Below are 19,988 nucleotides of genomic sequence, written 5' to 3' on the forward strand. Positions count from 1 at the left end.
TCTTAGTTACCATTTTTTTTTTCTTATTCTAACAGATAGTAAGTCCTCAGTAAGTGAGCTCCTTATTATTGCTTTCAGGCCTCAGTGGCCCTCATTTCCCTCCAAAGCCCTAAATCCCACCTATACCTAATTCCGTCCCCCGCCCCACACCCTCCGCTCCAGGATAGCCGCGGTCTTTCCCGTCCTAGTACTTTCGTCTACTCGGTTTCTGGGCCTGGTGCTCCATTTCTCTTCCTCCGGAGCTCAGATGTCTTCCCCACTGGGAATCCTCTCTCCACCGCCCTCCTCCTCCCCGTCCGAGGGTCAGAGGACCGGCTCCTTGATTTGTGTCCTGCTAAGAAAACAACTCCACGTAGCGGGCGCTCAGTTCTTGGTGCCTCCGAGAGCAGCGCCTCCGGGGCACGGTGCGGGGCGGGTCGCCTCTGGGTGTCACCCCGGGCGCCTAGCGCGGTGCGGGGCACAGGAAACAGCCCCGCCCCCGCCTCCGCCCCCGCCCCGAGCGGTCCGCGGCAGCCCCGGCAGCCCCCGGCGGCCCCCGGAGGCCCCGGGAGCCCGCGCCCCGGCCCCCCAGGCCCGCCCACCGCGAAGCCGGCCCCGCGGCGGGCGCGCTCTCCGCTCGCGGCTCCCCGGGGTCCCGGCCCCTCCCGCGCTCCTCCCCCCGCGGCGGGCCCTGCGGAGCCGAGCGAGGGCGGAGCGTCGCGGTAGATGGCCGGGAGCCGGGCGGGGAGGCGCTGGGCGGGCAGCGGGCTCCAGACGCGCCGCCGCGGGGCCGGGGGCTGGCATGGCCGCGTGCTAGGGGCGGCGGAGCGCGCGAGGGGCCGCGGCCACCATGCCCCGGGGCGCGGGCGCCGTCCGGCTCTGCCTGCTGGCGCTCGCCCTGCCCGCGTGGACCACAAGTAAGTGGCGGGGCGCGGCGGGGGGATGCGGCGGGGGGCGCGGCGGGGGGCGCGGCGGGGGGATGCGGCGGGGGGTGCGGCGGGGGGTGCGGCGGGGGGATGCGGCGGGGGGCGCGGCGGGGGGATGCGGCGGGGGGCGCGGCGGGGGGCGCGGCGGGGGGATGCGGCGGGGGGTGCGGCGGGGGGTGCGGCGGGGGGATGCGGCGGGGGGCGCGGCGGGGGGATGCGGCGGGGGGTGCGGCGGGGGATGCGGCGGGGGGCGCGGCGCGGGGCGCGGCGGGGGGGGATGCGGCCCGGGGACCTGGGAGGCGCCCCCGCCCCCCGGCGGAGCTGCCTCCCCGCGGGCCCCCAGCCCGGGAGCCGCGGCTTTGTTCCCACGGGGTGCGCCCCGGAGACCCGGAGACCCCGAGCAGGCCCCTCCCTGGCTCGCCCCCCTCTCCTGTCTCTTTCTCTAGTTTTCCTGCCTTTTTTTTTTGGCTTCTTTTCCCGCTGCTTTCCCGGTCTCTCCTCTTTTCTTAGTCTTTGTGTGTGTGTGTTCCTATAAATACGTTGATAAAATTGGAACCAGACCGTACGTACAGCTGTGCGCCTCGCATTCTCCGCTTCGCGCGAGGAGCCCACATCGTTGCATTCCCCCAAAAGGCACGGTTTAATGACTGTGGATCACAGCAAGAGATCGCAGAAGTGTGATCTTCAAAAAGTTAAAGACATGACTCCCATGGATATAGGATGAATGGGTGGCAAAGATTCCTTCAATTCATTAATGAGGCGGTGAGGAGGATGGTGAAGCCGGTTCAAAGCACCGGAGGAACGGGTGGTACAGGCATCAGAGAAAACGTTGAAGCCATGTGCTGGGACAGATACACAAGCGGGCAGTGCCCCCTTGGGTCAACCAACCATCATTCTTAGTTCTCTTTCCGCCATACTCAAGTCATTTGCATCTCTACCAGTCAAAAATCTACAGCTGACATATAACTTCACAGACTATGGTCTTTTAATTCGCTGTGAATTAAAGTCAAACCAAGGTGCATTCCCCTAGAAAAATTTGATGATCTATGGGAGGGCCTCTTAAACAATGCTTCAGTATGACATTGAAAGGACATCCTGCTTGCTTTTTGCCTCATTTGCAAGTTTTGAACAATTTTTCTTAAGCTGTACTGTCTTCCTCTACTCTTTAGCCTCGCTTTTAGTATTTTTTTTTTGTGCGATCATAAAGATAATTTCATTCTTTAAACATTCCATGAACCATCATATAATTCTTTTTCGTTGCCAAAAATCTAGACTTATCAGAGCCACCAGAGTAGGGATATGCTTCCCTTGGTTTCCCCATGAATATCAAGCACCTAGTACTTGGTAGATAGTTAAGCATTCAGAAAACACGTTACAAATAAATGAATGCATTGATTCCGGTTTTTACCAGTATGATGAAACTAATGCTTGTCTAATGAGATCATTTTTTTCAGATACATTTTGATTGAGAATACATTATATCAGTAATCTGAAAGGAACATCAATCACCCATAATCCTGCCACTCTACCAGAACAACTGGGGCCATCTTTCATACCACTCATTGTATTCTATATGATCGATGTGGTTGGTTTGGAAAGAATAGATTTTGGAGTCCTCACTCGCACCCTAGGAGTCCTATGGACTTGGCCTATTCTTGTGGAGACTAATTTATCTAGGTCTTGGGGAATTACCATTTTATTAAGGTTACCTGCAAGAAAGTGCTTATAGTCTGCAGTGCCTAGAACAAGTCTTACCTCAAACAGGTTTCAGTTCACCTTTCTTGAAAAATAGAAATCCTGCTACTTGTCTTGTTTTGAGGATAAAGGGAAACCAAGCGGTGGTAAGTGATTTGTAAAGTAGGAAGTGATCTACAAATGGAAACTTGCCATTAGGCATCTTGAGGTAATGTGATGATGCTCTGTGGATCTGGGAGCAGTTTCATGGTGACTCTCCGTAGTACTGCTGTGAGATAAGCAGGCAGGTATCATTGTCTTCATATTACAGATGAACAAACTGAAGCTCTGTGGGAGTAACCTATGGGCCTGACTTCCAGAACATACCCAGAATCCGACCACTTCATTCCTCTCTACTGAGCTCATTTCAGTCTGAGCCACCATCATCTCTCACCAGGTCCCCAGCCTCGCCTTCTTGCTTCTATTCTCACTTGCACTCCCTCCTCCACTGTACCCCCCTCCTCCACCATCTCCACCCAGCTGGCAGAATGATCTTTTAAAAACTGAATACAGCTCATATTGCTCTGTGTCTAAACCCTCCAGTGCCTCCCAAGTCTATTTATAATAAAATCCAGACACTTTCCATGGCCTCTGTGATATCAGATGTATGGCTGTCTTGCTGACCACATCTCCTACCAGCTTCCCTGCTCATTTACTAGATTCTCGTTACCTCTTCCTTCTGCTTGTTCCTTAAATGGGCCAAGTCCACTTGTGCTCAGGCAGGACGATTGCACTTGCTAGTCCTTCTCCCTGGGGCATTCTTCCCCCAGACCTTTTCACGACTGCCTTCTGGTCTCTCAGGTCTCAAATGCCATCGTTGCTAATCATCCTGTCTAAAATTGGCACCTCCTCTTCATGGTTTCTTTATTCCATGACCCTACTGGACTGTTTGAGAATATTTGTGTATTGGGCATCTCCCATCTGTAGAAAGTAAACTGTGAGGAGGACAGAGACTTTGTTATCCTTGTTTTCCAGTATGGCCAACAACTAGCAGAGTGCCTGACCCATAGTAAGTGCCAAGAGCCTGGCATCCAGCAGGTTTTCTGATGACCCAATAGGGGTTTTTCTCCATTTGACAGTGGATGCCTAGCTTAGCTAGGGTGCAGAGCTCTGGAATTCCAATGGTTGTGCATCCTGTATTGGCAGGAGGAAATGGGGAAGGCAGCCCGCTGCTCCAGCATGAACGAATAATACCTCAGTGGAAGACTGCAGAAAGCCCCACGAAAGAAAAGGTAAGACACAAAATATCTCATTTTCGGAGGCAGGAGCCAACAAGCTCATTCTGGGAGGTGTGGGGCCACCTTCTCTACTTTCCTGGAAGCCCAGGAAAGTTCTGGTAGTTCTGTTTCTGGCCTACTCTATCCTCTCTGTGCATTGGTTTTGAAAATCCCAGATGGGATTTTCCTTCATCATGTGACAAACTTTTAGAAAACTTCCAGATGCTATTAGTTGAGGAAATGAAAATTATTAATGCTGACACAAGCTAAGTGCAAATGTGTGTCACAAAAATCACTAGCTCTCAAATGGAATTGATTAAATATTGTCACTGTTATTTTTGCTCTATATAATACATGCTTCACTTTATTGATGAAATAATGTACTTGGAGAGAAAAATAATAATAATTCAAGCTATTTTTAAGAGGCAGGGAGGGATCTAGTACCAAGGAATATATCTTATAATGCAATAGGCTTCTTGGGCCATGACACCAGCAAAATGCACGGGTTTTAATCAAGGGGAGGGAACAAGACAGAAAGTATTATCCTGTCATGCAAAGAGGACCTGTACAACTAGGATATTCTTTGTGGTTCTGGTCTTTATAGTTCAAGTGAGTCGTGAAAGAGCTAGAAAGGAAGACATGATTGCTGTGTGCCAGCTATGGGACCTTCTGCTTTCTGAAGTTCAGATTCCTTATTTATAAAATAGAGCTTAGAGGGGATAGGAAGAAAGAGGACTGGGGAGAGGGGATAGTTAATAAGGTCCTTTGGGGCTCAAAGGGTCCATGATTTATTGGGCAGCATATAAAAGCAAGATTATAGTAGGAGAGAGTGGAGAAAGAGCTGTGGCAGGAAAGATTTCAGACTCTGTGGCTTATGATTTTGGAAAGGAGGGAGACATGCCTGGAATCCTTGAGGTTATGGCTAGAGTAGTACAGATATGTCCAAAAATGCTTCAATTTGAATTTCTTAAGGGAACTTCCAGCAAAAAATTTAGGAGAAATGAAAGTAACATTTTATCCTAAAGACAACAAGAGCACAGAATTCATTTCATCAAAAAGTAGGAAGGCTGAAAATAGCTTCAGGAAAAATCTAGACAGATTGATGGATGGCCATCCTAGAGCAGGTTATTTTTAAAAAATTAGGGTCTTGGATAGTCCAACATATCCATTATTACTCAAGGAATGGATCCGATAGTTTCTGTAGAGGTTCTTTGTTCTTTCCAGATGTGGGATGCCCGGCATCCTCAGGAAGGGCTGAGAAACAAAGTGGAGCTCCAATTCCTGTCTTTTTTTCCTAGCCGTGGTCTGCCCAGAATCTGGGTCATTGTAGTTGGTAGGAATACTGAGCACACTGCCTAGTGCCGTAAGTATCTGTTGAATGAACGAACGAATGAATGTCAGAGAGAGATAGTAGAAGTTAGGTTTCACGCAGGCCTCTTATTCTCATTTATGTAATTAATCTATTTATCAAACATTAATTGAATGCTCACCGTATACTAAATATTGTACTAGATCTTAAGGGGGATGCACATACGCGGGACAGATTTCTGATACCCTGTGGAGCTGGTAACCTATCTAATCTACCCCAAACCTTTCCCTGTGGGATGTATAAACAGCGGGTCAGGCCGCTGCCTCCTTAGGAGAAGTGATGTTGCCCCTTCCTAGCACAGAGTGGAGCTGCAAGGGAAAGCTGAGTAAGGCTGGACAGGGAAGTGCCTAGATCTTGGTAGAGCTGTTTCATTGTTGTGCTTGAAGTGTCCTGGAAACAGGGAGCAGCATATTTTAAGTATCAGGGTCTGAGCATCTTCCACACCAGAGAGAAATATTTTTAGATTACCCACTTATAAATATTTGTACTCATGTTGCAGCTTGTGTCTTTCTGGAGGAGAGGTGGCAGTGCTTTGATGTGTGTCAACTTTCCTTTCTTGTGTGGGCTGTCACATTGCCATCCACTCCTTGAATGAGGGAATTGCTCTGTCACTGTGTGCTTTTCCTCAAATGCCCACTTGGGACTATGTCACTGGGCAGGGTCCTTGCTCTGGAACATCCCAGAGTAAAGTAGCAAGGGTTCAGCAACCATGGTAGGTGTTATCAGAGCTGAATCAGGACATCAGAAACAGACATGTGGATCCCTTAGTGAAAGTTATTGGGCAAACAACCACCTAACTTCCTCTCCTCATGGTTTTGAAATGTCCCTTTTTAAGAGAAGTCAGTAGGATGAATTAGTACAAAAAATAGTGAAGAACACAGTTGCCCAAGCTTCCTGGATCAAAACGTTCAGATCTCATTGGAGCCCTTGGTAGCCTGAATGTCTCAGGGATGCTCAGTGCCCAGGACCCTAATGGGAAGTGTATCTGGAGCCAAATAAAAGGATTGTGCTTGGAAGAGGAAGGCCCCCAACCAGAGGTGGCAAAGCAGTGGGCCCACTTTCTCCAATGCAGTAACTAAGCTTCGGAGTCAATCTTAAAGGGATAGATGCCCCACTGTAGTGAGAGCTTCTGTGGACTGAAAAAGACTTAAAGAGTTTATCAGTTCCTTGGTTCCACGTTAAAGAACATGGATCTAAAACACACTATTGATCCTGTTTTTAATATGTTTAAATATGCAAACATCTCATTTCAAATAAATAATTTTTCCCTTCGAAATAAGTTCAACCATCTTAAGTTGAATTGTTGAAGCATGGAAGTAAGTTTATTATGACTCGGATTTTTAATTTCTTTGAAATTTCCCTCAATAATAAGATAAAAAGAGATGAAAAGTCCATTACTTAGAATATAAAGGCAATTCTAAAAACATGGAAAGATACACAAAGAAAAGAAAATTAACCCAGCATCTTACTGCTGAGAGGTCACTAGGGTAACGTTTGGATTTATTTTTTTCCATGAAAGTTTTTAAATAAAACATACGGTGTTGTTTTGAGCCTTTGTGTGGTGAATAATTATCATGTATACTTTCTTGATAGATTAAAAATTATTTGAAGTCATCATTTTTAATGATGGTTGAATATTTTGTCACATGATTGATCATCATTTATTTAACTATTCTCATATTTTTGGACATTCAAGTTGTATTTCACTAGTCATTATTACAAGTAATGAGCATCCCTATGTATAAACCTTTGCCCATGCTTCCATTTGTTCTCTTTAAATAGAGTTTTATATTACTGAGTCAGAGGGTCTACGCATTTAAAAACTCTTAGTCCATCTGTCAACTTATTTTCTAGTGCTTTGATATCAATTTAAATTTTTACTGGTAGGATATGAGAGTGCCTATTTTTCAGTATTGCTCTACTGCATTGTGGTTTATGAGTTTTAAAAAATATTTGTCACTGTAAAAGTTATCTTTAAAAATTTTTGGTTTTTTGGTGGGGAGCAGGTACCAGTGATGTTGAACATGTTTTTCATGTGTATTGATCATAGTATGATATCTTTTTTTTTTTTTTCATAGTATGATATCTTAAGTGATCTCTTCTGGGTGTATTGCTCATTTGGTCATCTGTAAGCTTTTCTTATATGTAAAATGTATCTTCTTTTGGACCTTTAAAACTTTATTTATTTTTTTAAGTTTATTTATTTTTTTATTTGAAAGAGAGAGAGGGAGAACATGAGCCAGGAAGAGGGGAGGAGGCAGAGGGGGACACAGACTCCCCGCCGAGCAGGGAGCCCCATGCGAGGTTCAATCCCAGGACCCCAGGATCATGACCTGAGCCAAAGGCACACACTTAACCCACTGAGCCACCCAGGTGCCCCAGACCTATGAAACTTTAGTTAGAGGTTCTTCTAGGTGCCTCCTCTGAAATGGTTGGGGATCTCCAAACTGGGAGCCAAAATGAAATAAAATAAGAACTTACTATGAAGAGGGTTCTCCTGGTATCTTAGATAACAGCCAACATGCAACAGGAGTTTTCTGTGTGCGGGAACTATGACAAATCACTGACATTTACTGTGTCACTTTATCCCTACAAGATTCCCATAAAGCTGACTGTTACTATCTCTATTTTATAAATGAGCAAATTGAGCTGTAGGAAGGTTCAGTAACATGTGCAGGCTCACACAGCCACAGACAGCACTTGAGTCCAGAACTGACCACACAGAAAATTTATTGTTGAAGATCTTGTTGTCGAGTGTTTGCCAGACCTACAAGAAAGCACTTATATCACATTTTAGCTTCTTTTCTCTGTGTTTGAGGACAAGGCAGATGGGGGAGGGGAACTGGGTCCTTTGGGGATTGAAGTCATTTCATGTTTGGGCTGGAAATGCAATTGACCCTTTCTCGTTCACTTCCTGTGGATCAATGTCAGAGCACTGTGCTATATCCTATGCCTGTCCCTGGAGCCTCGTCCCCTGCTTTAAGGAACTGACATTCTTTTGTTGTTGCTTCTAGCATCCACTCAAAGCTGAACTCAGGATAACAGCCGAGGGGCAAGAGCTGATCCTGGACTTGGAAAAGAATGAGTAAGTGGACTCCTCCTTTGTCTCCAATGAAACAATTCACTTCCCTGTCAATGCAGGATGCAGGTGCCACTGTTTTGGAAGGACACAGTTTGTAAAGTGACCCAAGCTCTTAATCTGTGCTTCCTTTGCGGGGAGAGTCTTGCAAAGACAGCATATCCACAGTCTCTTGACTTGCTGTGAAATTTCTGGACCATTTAACGTCTTTCTTGAATTTCCTCTGGCTGTATTTCCGGGGCCTCCACTAGTTCACTGCAGGCAAACAGGGGTGTGTGTGTGTGTGTGTGTGTGTGTGTGTGTGTGTGTGGTGTGATGAAGGGAGGGGCGGACTGGGGGACTTTGGCAGCTGACTTACTAGCTCCAGCAAGGCGCATGGCAGGAAGTGAAGGAGATTAGAGGAAAATAGCAGAAAGCAGAGGGGCAGGGTGGAGTGTTGTGGGATTTGGCGCCTCAAAAGCGGGCTGCTCCATCTGTTCCGGGTCAGCTAAGTCTCAGATTCAGCCAATAAGGGCATGGTCAGGAGTCCCCCGGCTGCATCAGGCTGACTCTTCCATCTTCCTAACCTCATTCATCTCGGGTGGCTGCCTGGCTCAGGAATACTTCCACATTGATTTGCCATCAAGCACAGTTGTATCTTGATTCATGTTATTGAGCAGGTGAATAGACATAATGCATGGCCGCTCCTCACGATCTGCTTGGCCGTGGGAGAGCTCTCCTTACTTGGCTGGGGGATGCTGAGGCCTCTGGTATTTTCCCACTAACTGGTTCTGCCTCACTACCCTCGCAGATAAGGCTGCATGGCTCAGAAACTGCATGCCTCCTCTTGGCAGCCTCTGGAGTCCCCTGGAAGCAGATGAGTAATCAGACGCATCACTGCCAAGAAAGGGATGGATAGGGACCTTCCCGTATCTGGAAGGATGGGAATGGCTGCTAAGCTTGGGTGGAAAGCAAGAATATAAATTATTCCAAATTTGGGCTTTTGGATACTTGCAAAGAAGTTTTGGAAGTGTGGTCAAAGTATGTCTTAAGCAGCATGGACCGTAAAGGGCTTCATCTGCATCTCTCCAGGAGAGATGCCTCCAGTGTATGGCAGCCTCCAGGAAGCTGGAAAGATGGGTATCTCAATCATTTTTGCTACTTTCCTCCTAACAGTGAAACCACCCCAAGAATGGGATCCTTTTGTCCCATTTCCCTGGGACAGACTTGGCTGGCTATGTCCCCAGAGGGGTTAGACCCTACCTGCTTGGGATTTCTCCTTGTGTTGTAAAATTCCTCTGGTCCTGCAGAGACCCTTAGAGGGTTTCTTCTTATTGGTCTCTCAGGAACCTGTTTTAGTTTCCCATGGCCCCAGCCTTGTAGCTCCGATCTGAATGTGCCATCACCACCTGAGCTGAATCCATCCTATTTGGTCTCAGGTGGTCCATTTGACCCTTAAGCTTCCTCTGGGTGCTCCAAGTGATGGGTGGGTGGGTGGGTGGCTAAGGGGTATCATGGGTAAATGGGATCCCAGGACTCATCCTTCCCTCATGTTTTGGAACCTGTGCAAGAGGCCATAGGAAGTTAGAACAGGAAGCTGTCTTAGAAAACACTAGGTGTGACAATCTTCTGTGTGGTTGTAGAAACTGAATCAGAGAGTTAGGCAGGCAGCTATCTAAGATCACACAGCCAGTAAACAAGAGATGTGAGAGACTAGGATCATTTATGTTCTTGGCTTGGGTCTGGAGGCACAGAAATTCAGGATCAGCTCACTAGCTGTGTAATCTGGGGCACATTGCTGCAAATTGTGGAAGCTCAGCATCCTCATCTATAAAATGAGAATAGTACTAATTTCATAGGGTGGTCGTGTGCGAGGCAGCGTGCACAGGTGCTTACAGCGCGTATAGTGAGTGATCCACTACCGTGGTGACTTTGATTGTCCCACCTGAGAGCTTCCAGAGGCGAGCCCTCGTGCAGTTCTCTTGTCTGCTGCTCCAGGCAGCTCTTTCGTCTCCCAGTGAGCTGCGGGATGCTGGATATGGTTCCTGGCTTCCTTGAGTTGGCAGAAGGCAGGAGACTTGACAAAAATGGAAGCAGCAGAGCCAAGCAATATGACCTCATCAGGTATCCCTGGGGGACGGCTTCCTGCTATTTTCGTCCAAACTGGGCTTTTTGTTTTTGAACACGTGTTAGCAAGCGGAACTTGAACTGCACACGACTTCCTATTGTGTTTATTTCCCAAAACCTTCTCATTCATGGTGCTTGTGAGTCCGGATTCAAATCTGCTCGGGGGATGGGGGGGGGGGGGGAAGGGGAGGGATGCTTTTCTGATTTTTCAAATTGCCGTTGTTAAAGTTTTTGTAATCCCATGTTATTTCAAGGGAAGCTAGGCCCTGTGCCAGGTGCCTTCTCAAGCTCTGGTTCTTAATTTCCTCAACGGATTTATACATCGTTATTCATCTGTTATGCATCTGTAGCATTGTTGGCAGCAGTGTCACTACTGGGGACATGGCAGTGACTAGAACAGTTCTGCCCTTATGGAGCTTATATTCTCATGGCAGGAACAGTAGACGGATAAGCAAGTGAACTGTCGAACGTCCAGAGACAAGCACTGTGGAGGAAACCAAGTAGGGGGCAAAGGGAGGGGTCTGAAGGGAGGTGCTTTTCAGAATGGTGGTCAGGAAAGGCCTTGGTGGTGAATTGATACTGGAGTCAAGACCTGAAGGAGGTGAGGAAGTGAGCCACGTGGATGGCTAAGAGACGGCAACTCCAAGGAGAAGCAACAGCAAGTGCAAAGCTCCTGATAGGTTATGAAGTTTGCCTTTCCTCGCTGCCCTTCCCCTACCCCCCACCACATTTCCCCATATATGGGATTCTCAGGCCTCTCAGGGCAAGGGTTTCTGGGACTGTGAGGGAAGGGAGAGAACATTTCTAATTTACTTTTCATCATCCCGAGGTGTCTGGCCTTCTCCCATCAAGTCAAAGCCCACGTGCTAATGCATGGCCCAAAATAGCAGTGAGCAGGCATTTAATGGAATTCGCACATAGAGAGATTGCCAAGAATGGTGAGGATGGAAGAGCAGGAGGATGGGCCAGGAGAACGGGCATGTAGTAAATGGGCCTTCAGCTCAGGAGGCAGACACCCCAGGTTATCTTAATTCAATAGTGTGACAGCTGGCAGCCTTTTCCTGCTGTGAAGCAACTCAGAATAAATGGATGGCATTCCCATGGGAGACTCATGCCCTTCATTGAGTGCAAGTGAAAAGGAGTGGTATTGTGGGGCTCATCTCAATGTGGCTTTCATGTGTGACGGTCCTAGGTTCAGATCCTGGCTCTGCCACTTACTAGCTGTATGTTGTCTTAAGTCTTGGTTTTCCTTATCTGGATATAACGATAGCCCATACCATGAGCCATGCGGAGGATGAAGTGAGATGGCATGTGGAAAGCCAGCACGCTGCCTGGGTTATATTCCATACTCAGTAACTGGCAGCTACTGTTATGTCTTGTTCACGATTTTTTAACTGCAAAAGTAATACATGCTCATTGTAAAACATGTAGCAATACCAAAATATGACAAGTAAAGGAGTGAAAGTCTCCTCCCTTCAAGGAGAATCCATTGTCAACAGTTTGGTGGGCATACTCTGGACCTCTTCTACGTGTGTGAGAACACACACATAGATACTCATAAACACAATTGACAGAAGCTCATGTACGTGGCTCTTGTAGGGGAGGGAGGAGCAAAAGTGAGATTATACTATATATATTGTTCCATACTTGTTTTTTAAGATTCAACTGTATGTCTGAAGGTAGTATCTTACTCTGATAAAAGTGTTTATTATGTTGCTGTACATTTAGTCACACACACGTAATTTGCAAATGTAGGTGCACAGCTGTTATTAGGAGGGCCTTATTTGTGATTGAGGCAGTGTGGTATGTGGAGAAAGTACTGAGCTCAGAGACAGGTGATATAGAAGTGATCAACAAGCTAACCTGGGTTTCCTGGGTCTCAACTTTCTCATCTATAAAATTGGGATTTTGTCCCCATTGGGCTCTAAGAGCTTTTTCTTGCACTGCCTATCTAAAGGATGTGGTGTAAGTAGAAAAATGGAAAAGAACTCCCTACCTCAGGAAGTTTGCTCTCCAGTTATAGAGACCTCCTTGAAAATAAGGCACTGGGATAAAGGCAAGTGCCTCAAAACCATAGACCTTGAAGTTGAGGATGAACTGCTAGCTCAGGACTCACCATTTAGGCTACATAAACACGGGAAGGGAAATGACAGGGAAGAAATTATAGGCTGCTATTTCCACAGCCCACAAATTTGAGGCATAAATCCATAATATTTTTTTAGCATGTAATTTTCCCCATGCCCTGAGGACTGCCTCATCAACCCAAAAGCTACACTGGACAAAAATTTGTTTGCTGAAATCAAATGGAATCTTCCTTAGCTGTAAAGCATCTAGAGAGATGAACACCTCCAGGAAATGTAGGGTCTGGCTCACTCCCTTCTCGTTTCTGTACTTTTTCCCAAGGAGGGCCCATTGAACTGTTCAATCAGCCTGCTGGGTGCTCATTGGGCTACATTACTTGAGGACAAGATCACTAGGTTACAAGGTCACATTCAAAGGCACACAAGCAGCTCAACCAGTGGGCACTCTGCCCAGAGGACCTTTGGCCATGCACTTTTCTCTGCTGGTCTCTTGAGCACATTCTGGAACTCTTAATTTCCTCGGCATTCTGTCCTTCCTTGAGTCCAAATGATGATAAGATTCAGATTTTGGCTTGGGAAAGAGAGAGCTATCGTTCAGTCTCACCCGATTTGTTGTGCTCCAGCCCAGCTAGCTAAAGGGAGATCCTGTTTGCATGTGTCTAACTAATAAGAGTGGACATTTGTTTTCTTGTGTGTGTATGCCTACCTCCAGGACTCATAGACAACAGAGTTTGGTCCTTTAGAGGCTCAGTGATTGTCGTGACCACCATTACTTTTGACGTTAATCTCTCCTCCTCTCTAATTTCTTATTAGTCCTTCAGAGAGGTCCCTGAGAAGGAGACTGCTCTTGTTGTCCTGGAAATCAGGCGACAACCTGGAAAATCAGCAGTCATTCAATGCTAATGGAGTGATCTAGTGCCCTAACTTTCTCCTTTTTCCCTCAACTCTTTGAATTGTATAGTACTGGAGGACTGGAGAAGGAGAGAATTAGCAGGCAGGAAAGGAGTTTTTTTCTAGCAAGAGACAGGCTGGGTTAGTTACCACCTCCTAGTGCTGCACTTTCCCAGGAAGCCTGGTAGAAATATGTAGCTGATCCAGAGCATAATCCTGAATACACCCAAGCCATGGCGCTCTCTGCCACCTCCACCTTCCCAGCTTCCTCTTGAGTTGGGAGTAGACTTTACATCTTATCTAGGATAAAGGACAGCTCTGTTTGACCCTCTCTTGTCAGGAGCTTCATTTGTTGTTAGCAAAATTCAATTTCCTGGATCAAAGAGAGGCTTAAGAAAGGCTTAGATGCTATCCCAATGCTCTTGGTAAACCATGCTTCACTGAGTTGCATTTAAATGAGTCAACAGACATATGGGTTACATTTCACTTAAAATACACATGGCTTAAGAAATTAGAGGATATCATTCTTTAACCAAGTATTTGGCAGACCTAAAGTATTCAAAATGTTTTTCCAAACTCGGCACGCAGCTGGGCTCCCCATTCCCTGCAGCAGAGATAGTATAACCCAAGGAGCCGGTGCTGAGGAAATGGTTGAGTGGATGGGTGGGGACACCAGAATTTGATGAGAGCCACCTGTGGGTGTCCAAAATTTTCTTCAAAGACTTTCTCAAGCATCAGGAACTGAATTAACCCTGCCATGTTGACTCTGAGGCAGCAAATGCATAAGCGGTTACAAATTCCAAGCACTGTGCTAGACACCTTGCCCCAGAGACACCTCATGGTCCTGTCTGAGATGTAGTTTTCAATGTAGCCTTGTAGACTGAGATTGATTTCATCTACTGTTTCCACGTTGTCCAGAAACCCTGGAGTTGCAGACCAAATGGACTGCCAGCCAATCTGATGTGATTTTTGCAAGCCAAATTCTTGCATAAGTAGGGTCTTTATTATTTCTAAATCACCGGAGATGTGATATTTCTATCATAGGAGCCCTTGCATAAGTTGAGTTTCAGTAATTAAGAGTGCTGATCTGAAGGGATGCACCTATACAGTGGACAGAAGAGAGTATCAGGGAGTGTCTGAAATTGAAATAACCTAGATGTGTTGATTTTGAAGGCCGTGAGCACATAAACTCGAAGCACCATTATCCATAGAGTAGAACAGGCTCAGGCTTTGGTGCCAGAGCCTCATTTCCAGGCACTGACACTTCCTGGTTAGGTGGCCTTTGGGAAGTCACTGGCCTTCTGAATATTTCTTCCATCTGTATTCATAATAACACTTGTTCCTTAGTGAGCATGTACTGAGAGCCAGTTACTATGCAGAGGCACTTTGCATACTGTTTTATGTAATCCTCATGGCAACCCTTGGAAGGAGGTATTACCGTTATTCACATTTTGTAAATGAGGAAACTCAAGTGTAAGGAGTTTAAGTAATTAACCCAATGTCGGACAGAGCCAGGAGTCAAACTCAGATCTGTTTCTTACTATATTCTCCACATGCATAGAAAATAAATAGTAATACCTTCATTGCAGGGTGGGCTGGGTTGAAAACTGAGACATGAGAATATGCTACCTTATATGGCAAAAGAAGAGTTTTGTAAGTATGATTAAGTTAAGGATCTTGAGGAGGGGAGATTATCCTGAGTTATCTAGGTGGTTCCTCAGTTAAATCACAAATATATGTTAAAAGGCAGTGTGTCTTGATCATAGACAGGAGAAGGCAGTATGACCATGGAGGCAGAGACCGGAGTGATGTGACCACAAGCCATGGAATGCAGGCAGCTGTTGGGAGCGGGAGGCAAGGAATGGCATCTCTCAGCAGGAGTGCAGTCCTGCTAACACCTTGATTTTGGCTTAGTAAAATTGTCATTCTTCTGGCCTCCAGAACCGAGAGAGACTAATTTCCTGTTGTTTAAAGCCATAGGTTTATGGTAATAAATAGCAATCACAGGGAACAAAAACAGAGGGCTCTGAGGTTTTGTGGTAACGTATTAGGAGGTGCTCAGTACAATGCCCAGCATATAACAATAGATTTCAATACACACTAACTTTTATTAATGCAAAATCAAGAACAAATGTTTTCTGAAGGGTCTTGGTAATCCATAGCATTGCATGTGACCCCTGTGACTGTCTTTAAGCATGAAGTAACAAGAGAAAAACATAGTGAGAAACAGTGTGTGGTTGTTGCTTATCAGGGTTTCCTTTTCTTTCTTTTTTTTTTTTTTTAAGATTTTATTTATTTATTCATGAGAGAGAGAGAGAGAGGCAGAGAACACAGGCAGAGGGAGAAGCAGGCTCCATGCAGGGAGCCTGATGTGGGACTCGATCCCGGGACTCCAGGATCATGCCCTCTGCCAAAGGCAGGCGCTAAACCGCTGTGCCACCCAGGGATCCCCTTATCAGGGTTTCCTAAGTTCTGGTCATGTTCTCTGGTGCTCAGTCTGCCTTCAGATGACATTGTTCTGAGGAATGATGGTCAGATATTAATAATGATATCAACAATCATGTTAATTATAGCTATTACCATGTAGAAGATGCCTACAGAGCAGACACTGTTCTGAGGTCTCTAGGTGGTTCATCTAAGTGAATCCTCACAACTCTGAGGTGGAGGTACCTGTATTGGCCTTATTCAGCAGACATGGACCGTGAGCAATGTGAGTTGCTCAAGGGCCTCTGGCTGGGAAGGGAAGAGCCAGGATGTGGAGCTAGATCTGTTTGACTCCAAAACCCAGGTTCTGTATGTGGCTTCTCAGATGCCTTTTCCTTGCTCAGTATACTCTGTCTTGGTTAGAACTAGCATTATCCCCAGTCTACCCTCCCTCTTTCCTTTCCTTCTAACTCTCCTAGGACCTGATTAGGATCTGGATTTCAGTTTACAGTAGTAGTGTCATCCAGGTGGATCTGGATTCAGAATCTGGCTCCTCGCACCCACTGGGGATGTAACCTTTGGCAAGTTTCTTCACCTTTGTGAATCTGCTTCCTCATACACTTGATAGGGCTAATAATAGTGGCCACCCTGCTGGGTGTTGTGTGAACTCGATAACGTAATGCTCCTAAAGAACGTACACTGTGCCTGGTGCACCACAAAGTGCAATAAATAGTCACTATTATTTGTGTTTTGCAGGATCGGAAAAACAGTTAAGAATGAAGTAAGAGGGAATTCCCCTGTGTTGGTTTCCAAATGTAATTTGGAAGGGTTGATCTTAAAACCCATTGCCACTGAGAGGAAATTCACTCCTACTCTCCAGCCATGGCACGTTTGACCTCACTGTATCTCCCAAATACAGCTTTGCAGGGTTCTCCAGCCAGCCAGACTGTACCTCTTTTCTGTGCCCAGCCGCTCCCTTGGCAAGGCCCTGAACTGTCCGATAAGGAGGTCAGGATTCCGGCTCTATCTCCTTCCAGGGATCCACAGCCAGGGCTGCGTATGTAGCCAGGAAGGATGTCCATGGTTTTCTTTTGTCTCAAGCTTATTTCTCCTGGCGGCCCTTCAGCAGGAGCACGGGGTAAAATGAATGGGAGGAAGCTGTCAGTTGGCCTTAGACGGACCCTTGTCAGAGCAAAGGGAAGCAGCGCACTTGGAGGAAGTCAGGGGTTGATTCTTGAACTTGAGGATCCCTTCACCATCAGGTTGTTTACCTTAAGATAATGATAGCCGGCATCCAGTGTGTGAGCATTTACCCTGAACCTACTATTTTATATAGGTTTGGGTTTTTTTTAACTCTGTAAATTTCCATGTAAACTTACTCAAATGGGGTTATACTATATCCTCAGTTTTATGCATGTTTTTTCACGTGGAGATATAGCATGGACAAGCATCACATTGTTTTCAAAATTTTACATAAGAAATGTTTGGAGTGTTTGAAAAATTTGTTAATAAGATTCTAGAAAAAATTACACAAGTATAAGAGTTTCATAGTAAACGAGATTATACTTTATATGCTACTCTGTAATTTGCTTTTTTATTATTTATCTTCAATATCTTTCCACGTTAGCATATTTATGGGTCTGTCTCATTCTTTTTAATGGTCACATAGGATTCCACTAAATGGATGGATCAAAATTTAGTAATTTCCCTATTCGTGGAGAATTAAGTTTCCAGTTTCTTGCTATTACAAATCCTGCTGCAGTAATCAGCTGACACATTATCTTTAAGAACATTTGCAAGCATTTCTGTGGGCTTGATACTTACAGATAAAGTTGCAAGGTCACTTAGCATATATGTTTAAAACGGTTTCAGTTTTTATCAGCTGTACCTCTTACTCCACAGCTTCTGCCCCCAAGGGCTGTACCATTTTACAGTCATACAGCAGAATGTGAGAGCATATGATAGACACATTTCCATGTAAATTGATCAGGTGATTTTTTTTATGTGACAATTTTTAATGGCTGTATGATATTACATTTTATGTGCATGCTGTAATTAACTTGGAAAATTTCCTATAATGAAAAATTATCAAATGCATGCAGAGGTAGAATAAAATAATGAATCCCCATATACCCATCATCCAGATTCAGTAATAATAAAGATGCCATGATTAATGTAATTACTCCATATTGATGGACATTCAAGGTATTTCTTTTCCTCCTCCTCCTCCTCCTCCTCCTGCTCTTCTTCTTCTTCTTCTTCTCATTTTTAACAGTGTTGAAGTGAACACTCTTATATTCTTTGGAAGGTACTTCTAGAGGATCACCTTCTAGGTTTCAATCACTGCATCAGGGTACTTCATGTGGAACACACGGATAAAGGTGCTTTGCCTTTGGCTTTTTTCTAAGTTACATCCTCAAGCCTTTGTGGAGCGAACTTGTTTTCACACACTGATGGGTTGATATTTTTAAAAAATATTTTATTTATTTATTCATGAGAGACACAGAGAGAAAGACAGAGACACAGGCAGTCCTCGCAGGGAGCCTGATGTGGGACTCGATCCCCATCCCGGGATCACGCCCTGAGCCAAAGGCAGATGCTCAACTGGTAAGCCACCCAGGTGTCCTGATGGGTTGATTTTTGAGCTTGGATACACACTCTTGAAGCCCAACTTTCCTGCCATTTTTAAAAACAGCTTTATTGATCTATAACTCATATACCATAAAGTTTATCCACTTAAAATATTCAATTGAATGTTTTATAGAGTTGTGTAACCCCACATGTTCTAGTTTTTGAATATTTCATCACTCCAAAAAAGAAACCATTAGCAGTTTTATGGATTGAATGTGTCCTCCAAATTCATATGTGAAGTTCTAACCCCCAGGATCTCAGAATGACCTTATCTGAAAATAGAATCATTGTGAATTTAATCAGTTAAGATGAGATCATACTGGATTAAGGTGGGCCCCTAATCCAACATGACTGGTGTTCTTATAAAAAGGGGAAATTTGGCCACAGACATGCACATAGTGAGAACATTGTGTGAAGATTAGATCATGCTGCCAAAAGCCAAGGAATACCAGAAGCTGGAAGAGAGGCCTGGAGCAGATCCTTCCCTGGTATTTTCAGAGGAAGCATGGCTCAGCCAACCCCTTGATCTTAAACTTCTAGCCTCTAGAACTGTGAGATAACAAATCTGTTTTTTAAACCATTCAGTTTGTGATACTTTGTGAATGCAGGCCTAGCAAACTAATGTGAGTAGGCACACCTCATTCTCCCACACCCCCATCGGCAATAAGCAACCACTAATCTACTTCTGTTTCTACAGATTTGCCTATTTTAGATATTTCATATAAAAGAGATTATACAACATTTGTTTGTGTGGGTGTGTGTCTTCTTCATTTAGCTTAATGTTTGTGAGTTGTATCCATATTGAATAGCAGGGATTAGTACTTCTTTCCTTATTGTTATATTATCGTTACGTTGTAGGGATATACCACATTTTGTTTCTTCATTCATCAGTTGATGGATCTCCTGCCTTCTAAACTAGAGCTAACTTGTCTCCATTCCACAAGGTTGATTTCAGCAAATGTTGATTGAGCACGCGTTTGTAAAATCTTAAACTATGTGTGGTAGGGAGTAGATGCAAACACACCATCCTTGCCCTCTGGCAGTCTGCTGTCTCTGAGAGAGAAAACATAAAGCAGCATAGTTCAAGGCAGATTACAAATGTAATAATAGAGTTGAAAGTAAGGTGCTGAGAAGGCAGGTGCAAATAGAGACTTTCTGACTGGGGAGGTAGAGAAAGCTTCCCTAAGGACAGTTACTTGGAACTCTGTCTTACAGAAGCAAAGAGGGGAGGTTATTATTTTTTTTTGTCTTTCTTATTGAAGTATAATTGCCATACAATATCCTATTAGTTTCAAGGGTACATGATTTGATATTTTTATACATTACAAAATGATCCCCATGCTATTACAATATTGTTGACTATATTCCCTATGTTGTGCATGACATCCCCATGACTTATTTATTTTATAATTGGAAGTTTATACCTCTTAATCTCCTTCACCTATTCCAAGCTTCCCCTCCTCCAATAACCAACAATTTGTTTCCATTTTTCATTTGTTTTCATTTTTAGATTCGACATATAAGTGAAGTCACAAGGAATCTGTCTTTCTG

The 19,988-nt window shown here is 45.0% G+C and overlaps 1 protein-coding gene across 2 annotated transcripts in view; it reads left to right on the forward strand.

Annotated features, from left to right (window-relative positions):
* Positions 1-713: 713 nt before the first annotated feature.
* Positions 714-19,988, forward strand: part of ADAM19 (ADAM metallopeptidase domain 19) — an 83,703-nt gene continuing 64,428 nt past the window's right edge. Inside the window, exons 1-3 of one of the 2 annotated variants that reach the window (XM_072756744.1) lie at positions 714-896; positions 3,786-3,871; positions 8,240-8,310. In XM_072756744.1, coding sequence (XP_072612845.1) covers positions 830-896; positions 3,786-3,871; positions 8,240-8,310 — 224 coding nt within the window. In that variant the 5' untranslated portion in view covers positions 714-829. The remainder of the gene's footprint in view (positions 897-3,785; positions 3,872-8,239; positions 8,311-19,988) is intronic. The other variant, XM_072756745.1, reaches the window with a different exon arrangement.

Source organism: Vulpes vulpes, chromosome 4 (genome assembly GCF_048418805.1).
Source record: "Vulpes vulpes isolate BD-2025 chromosome 4, VulVul3, whole genome shotgun sequence".
NCBI classification, from domain to species: Eukaryota; Metazoa; Chordata; class Mammalia; order Carnivora; family Canidae; genus Vulpes; species Vulpes vulpes.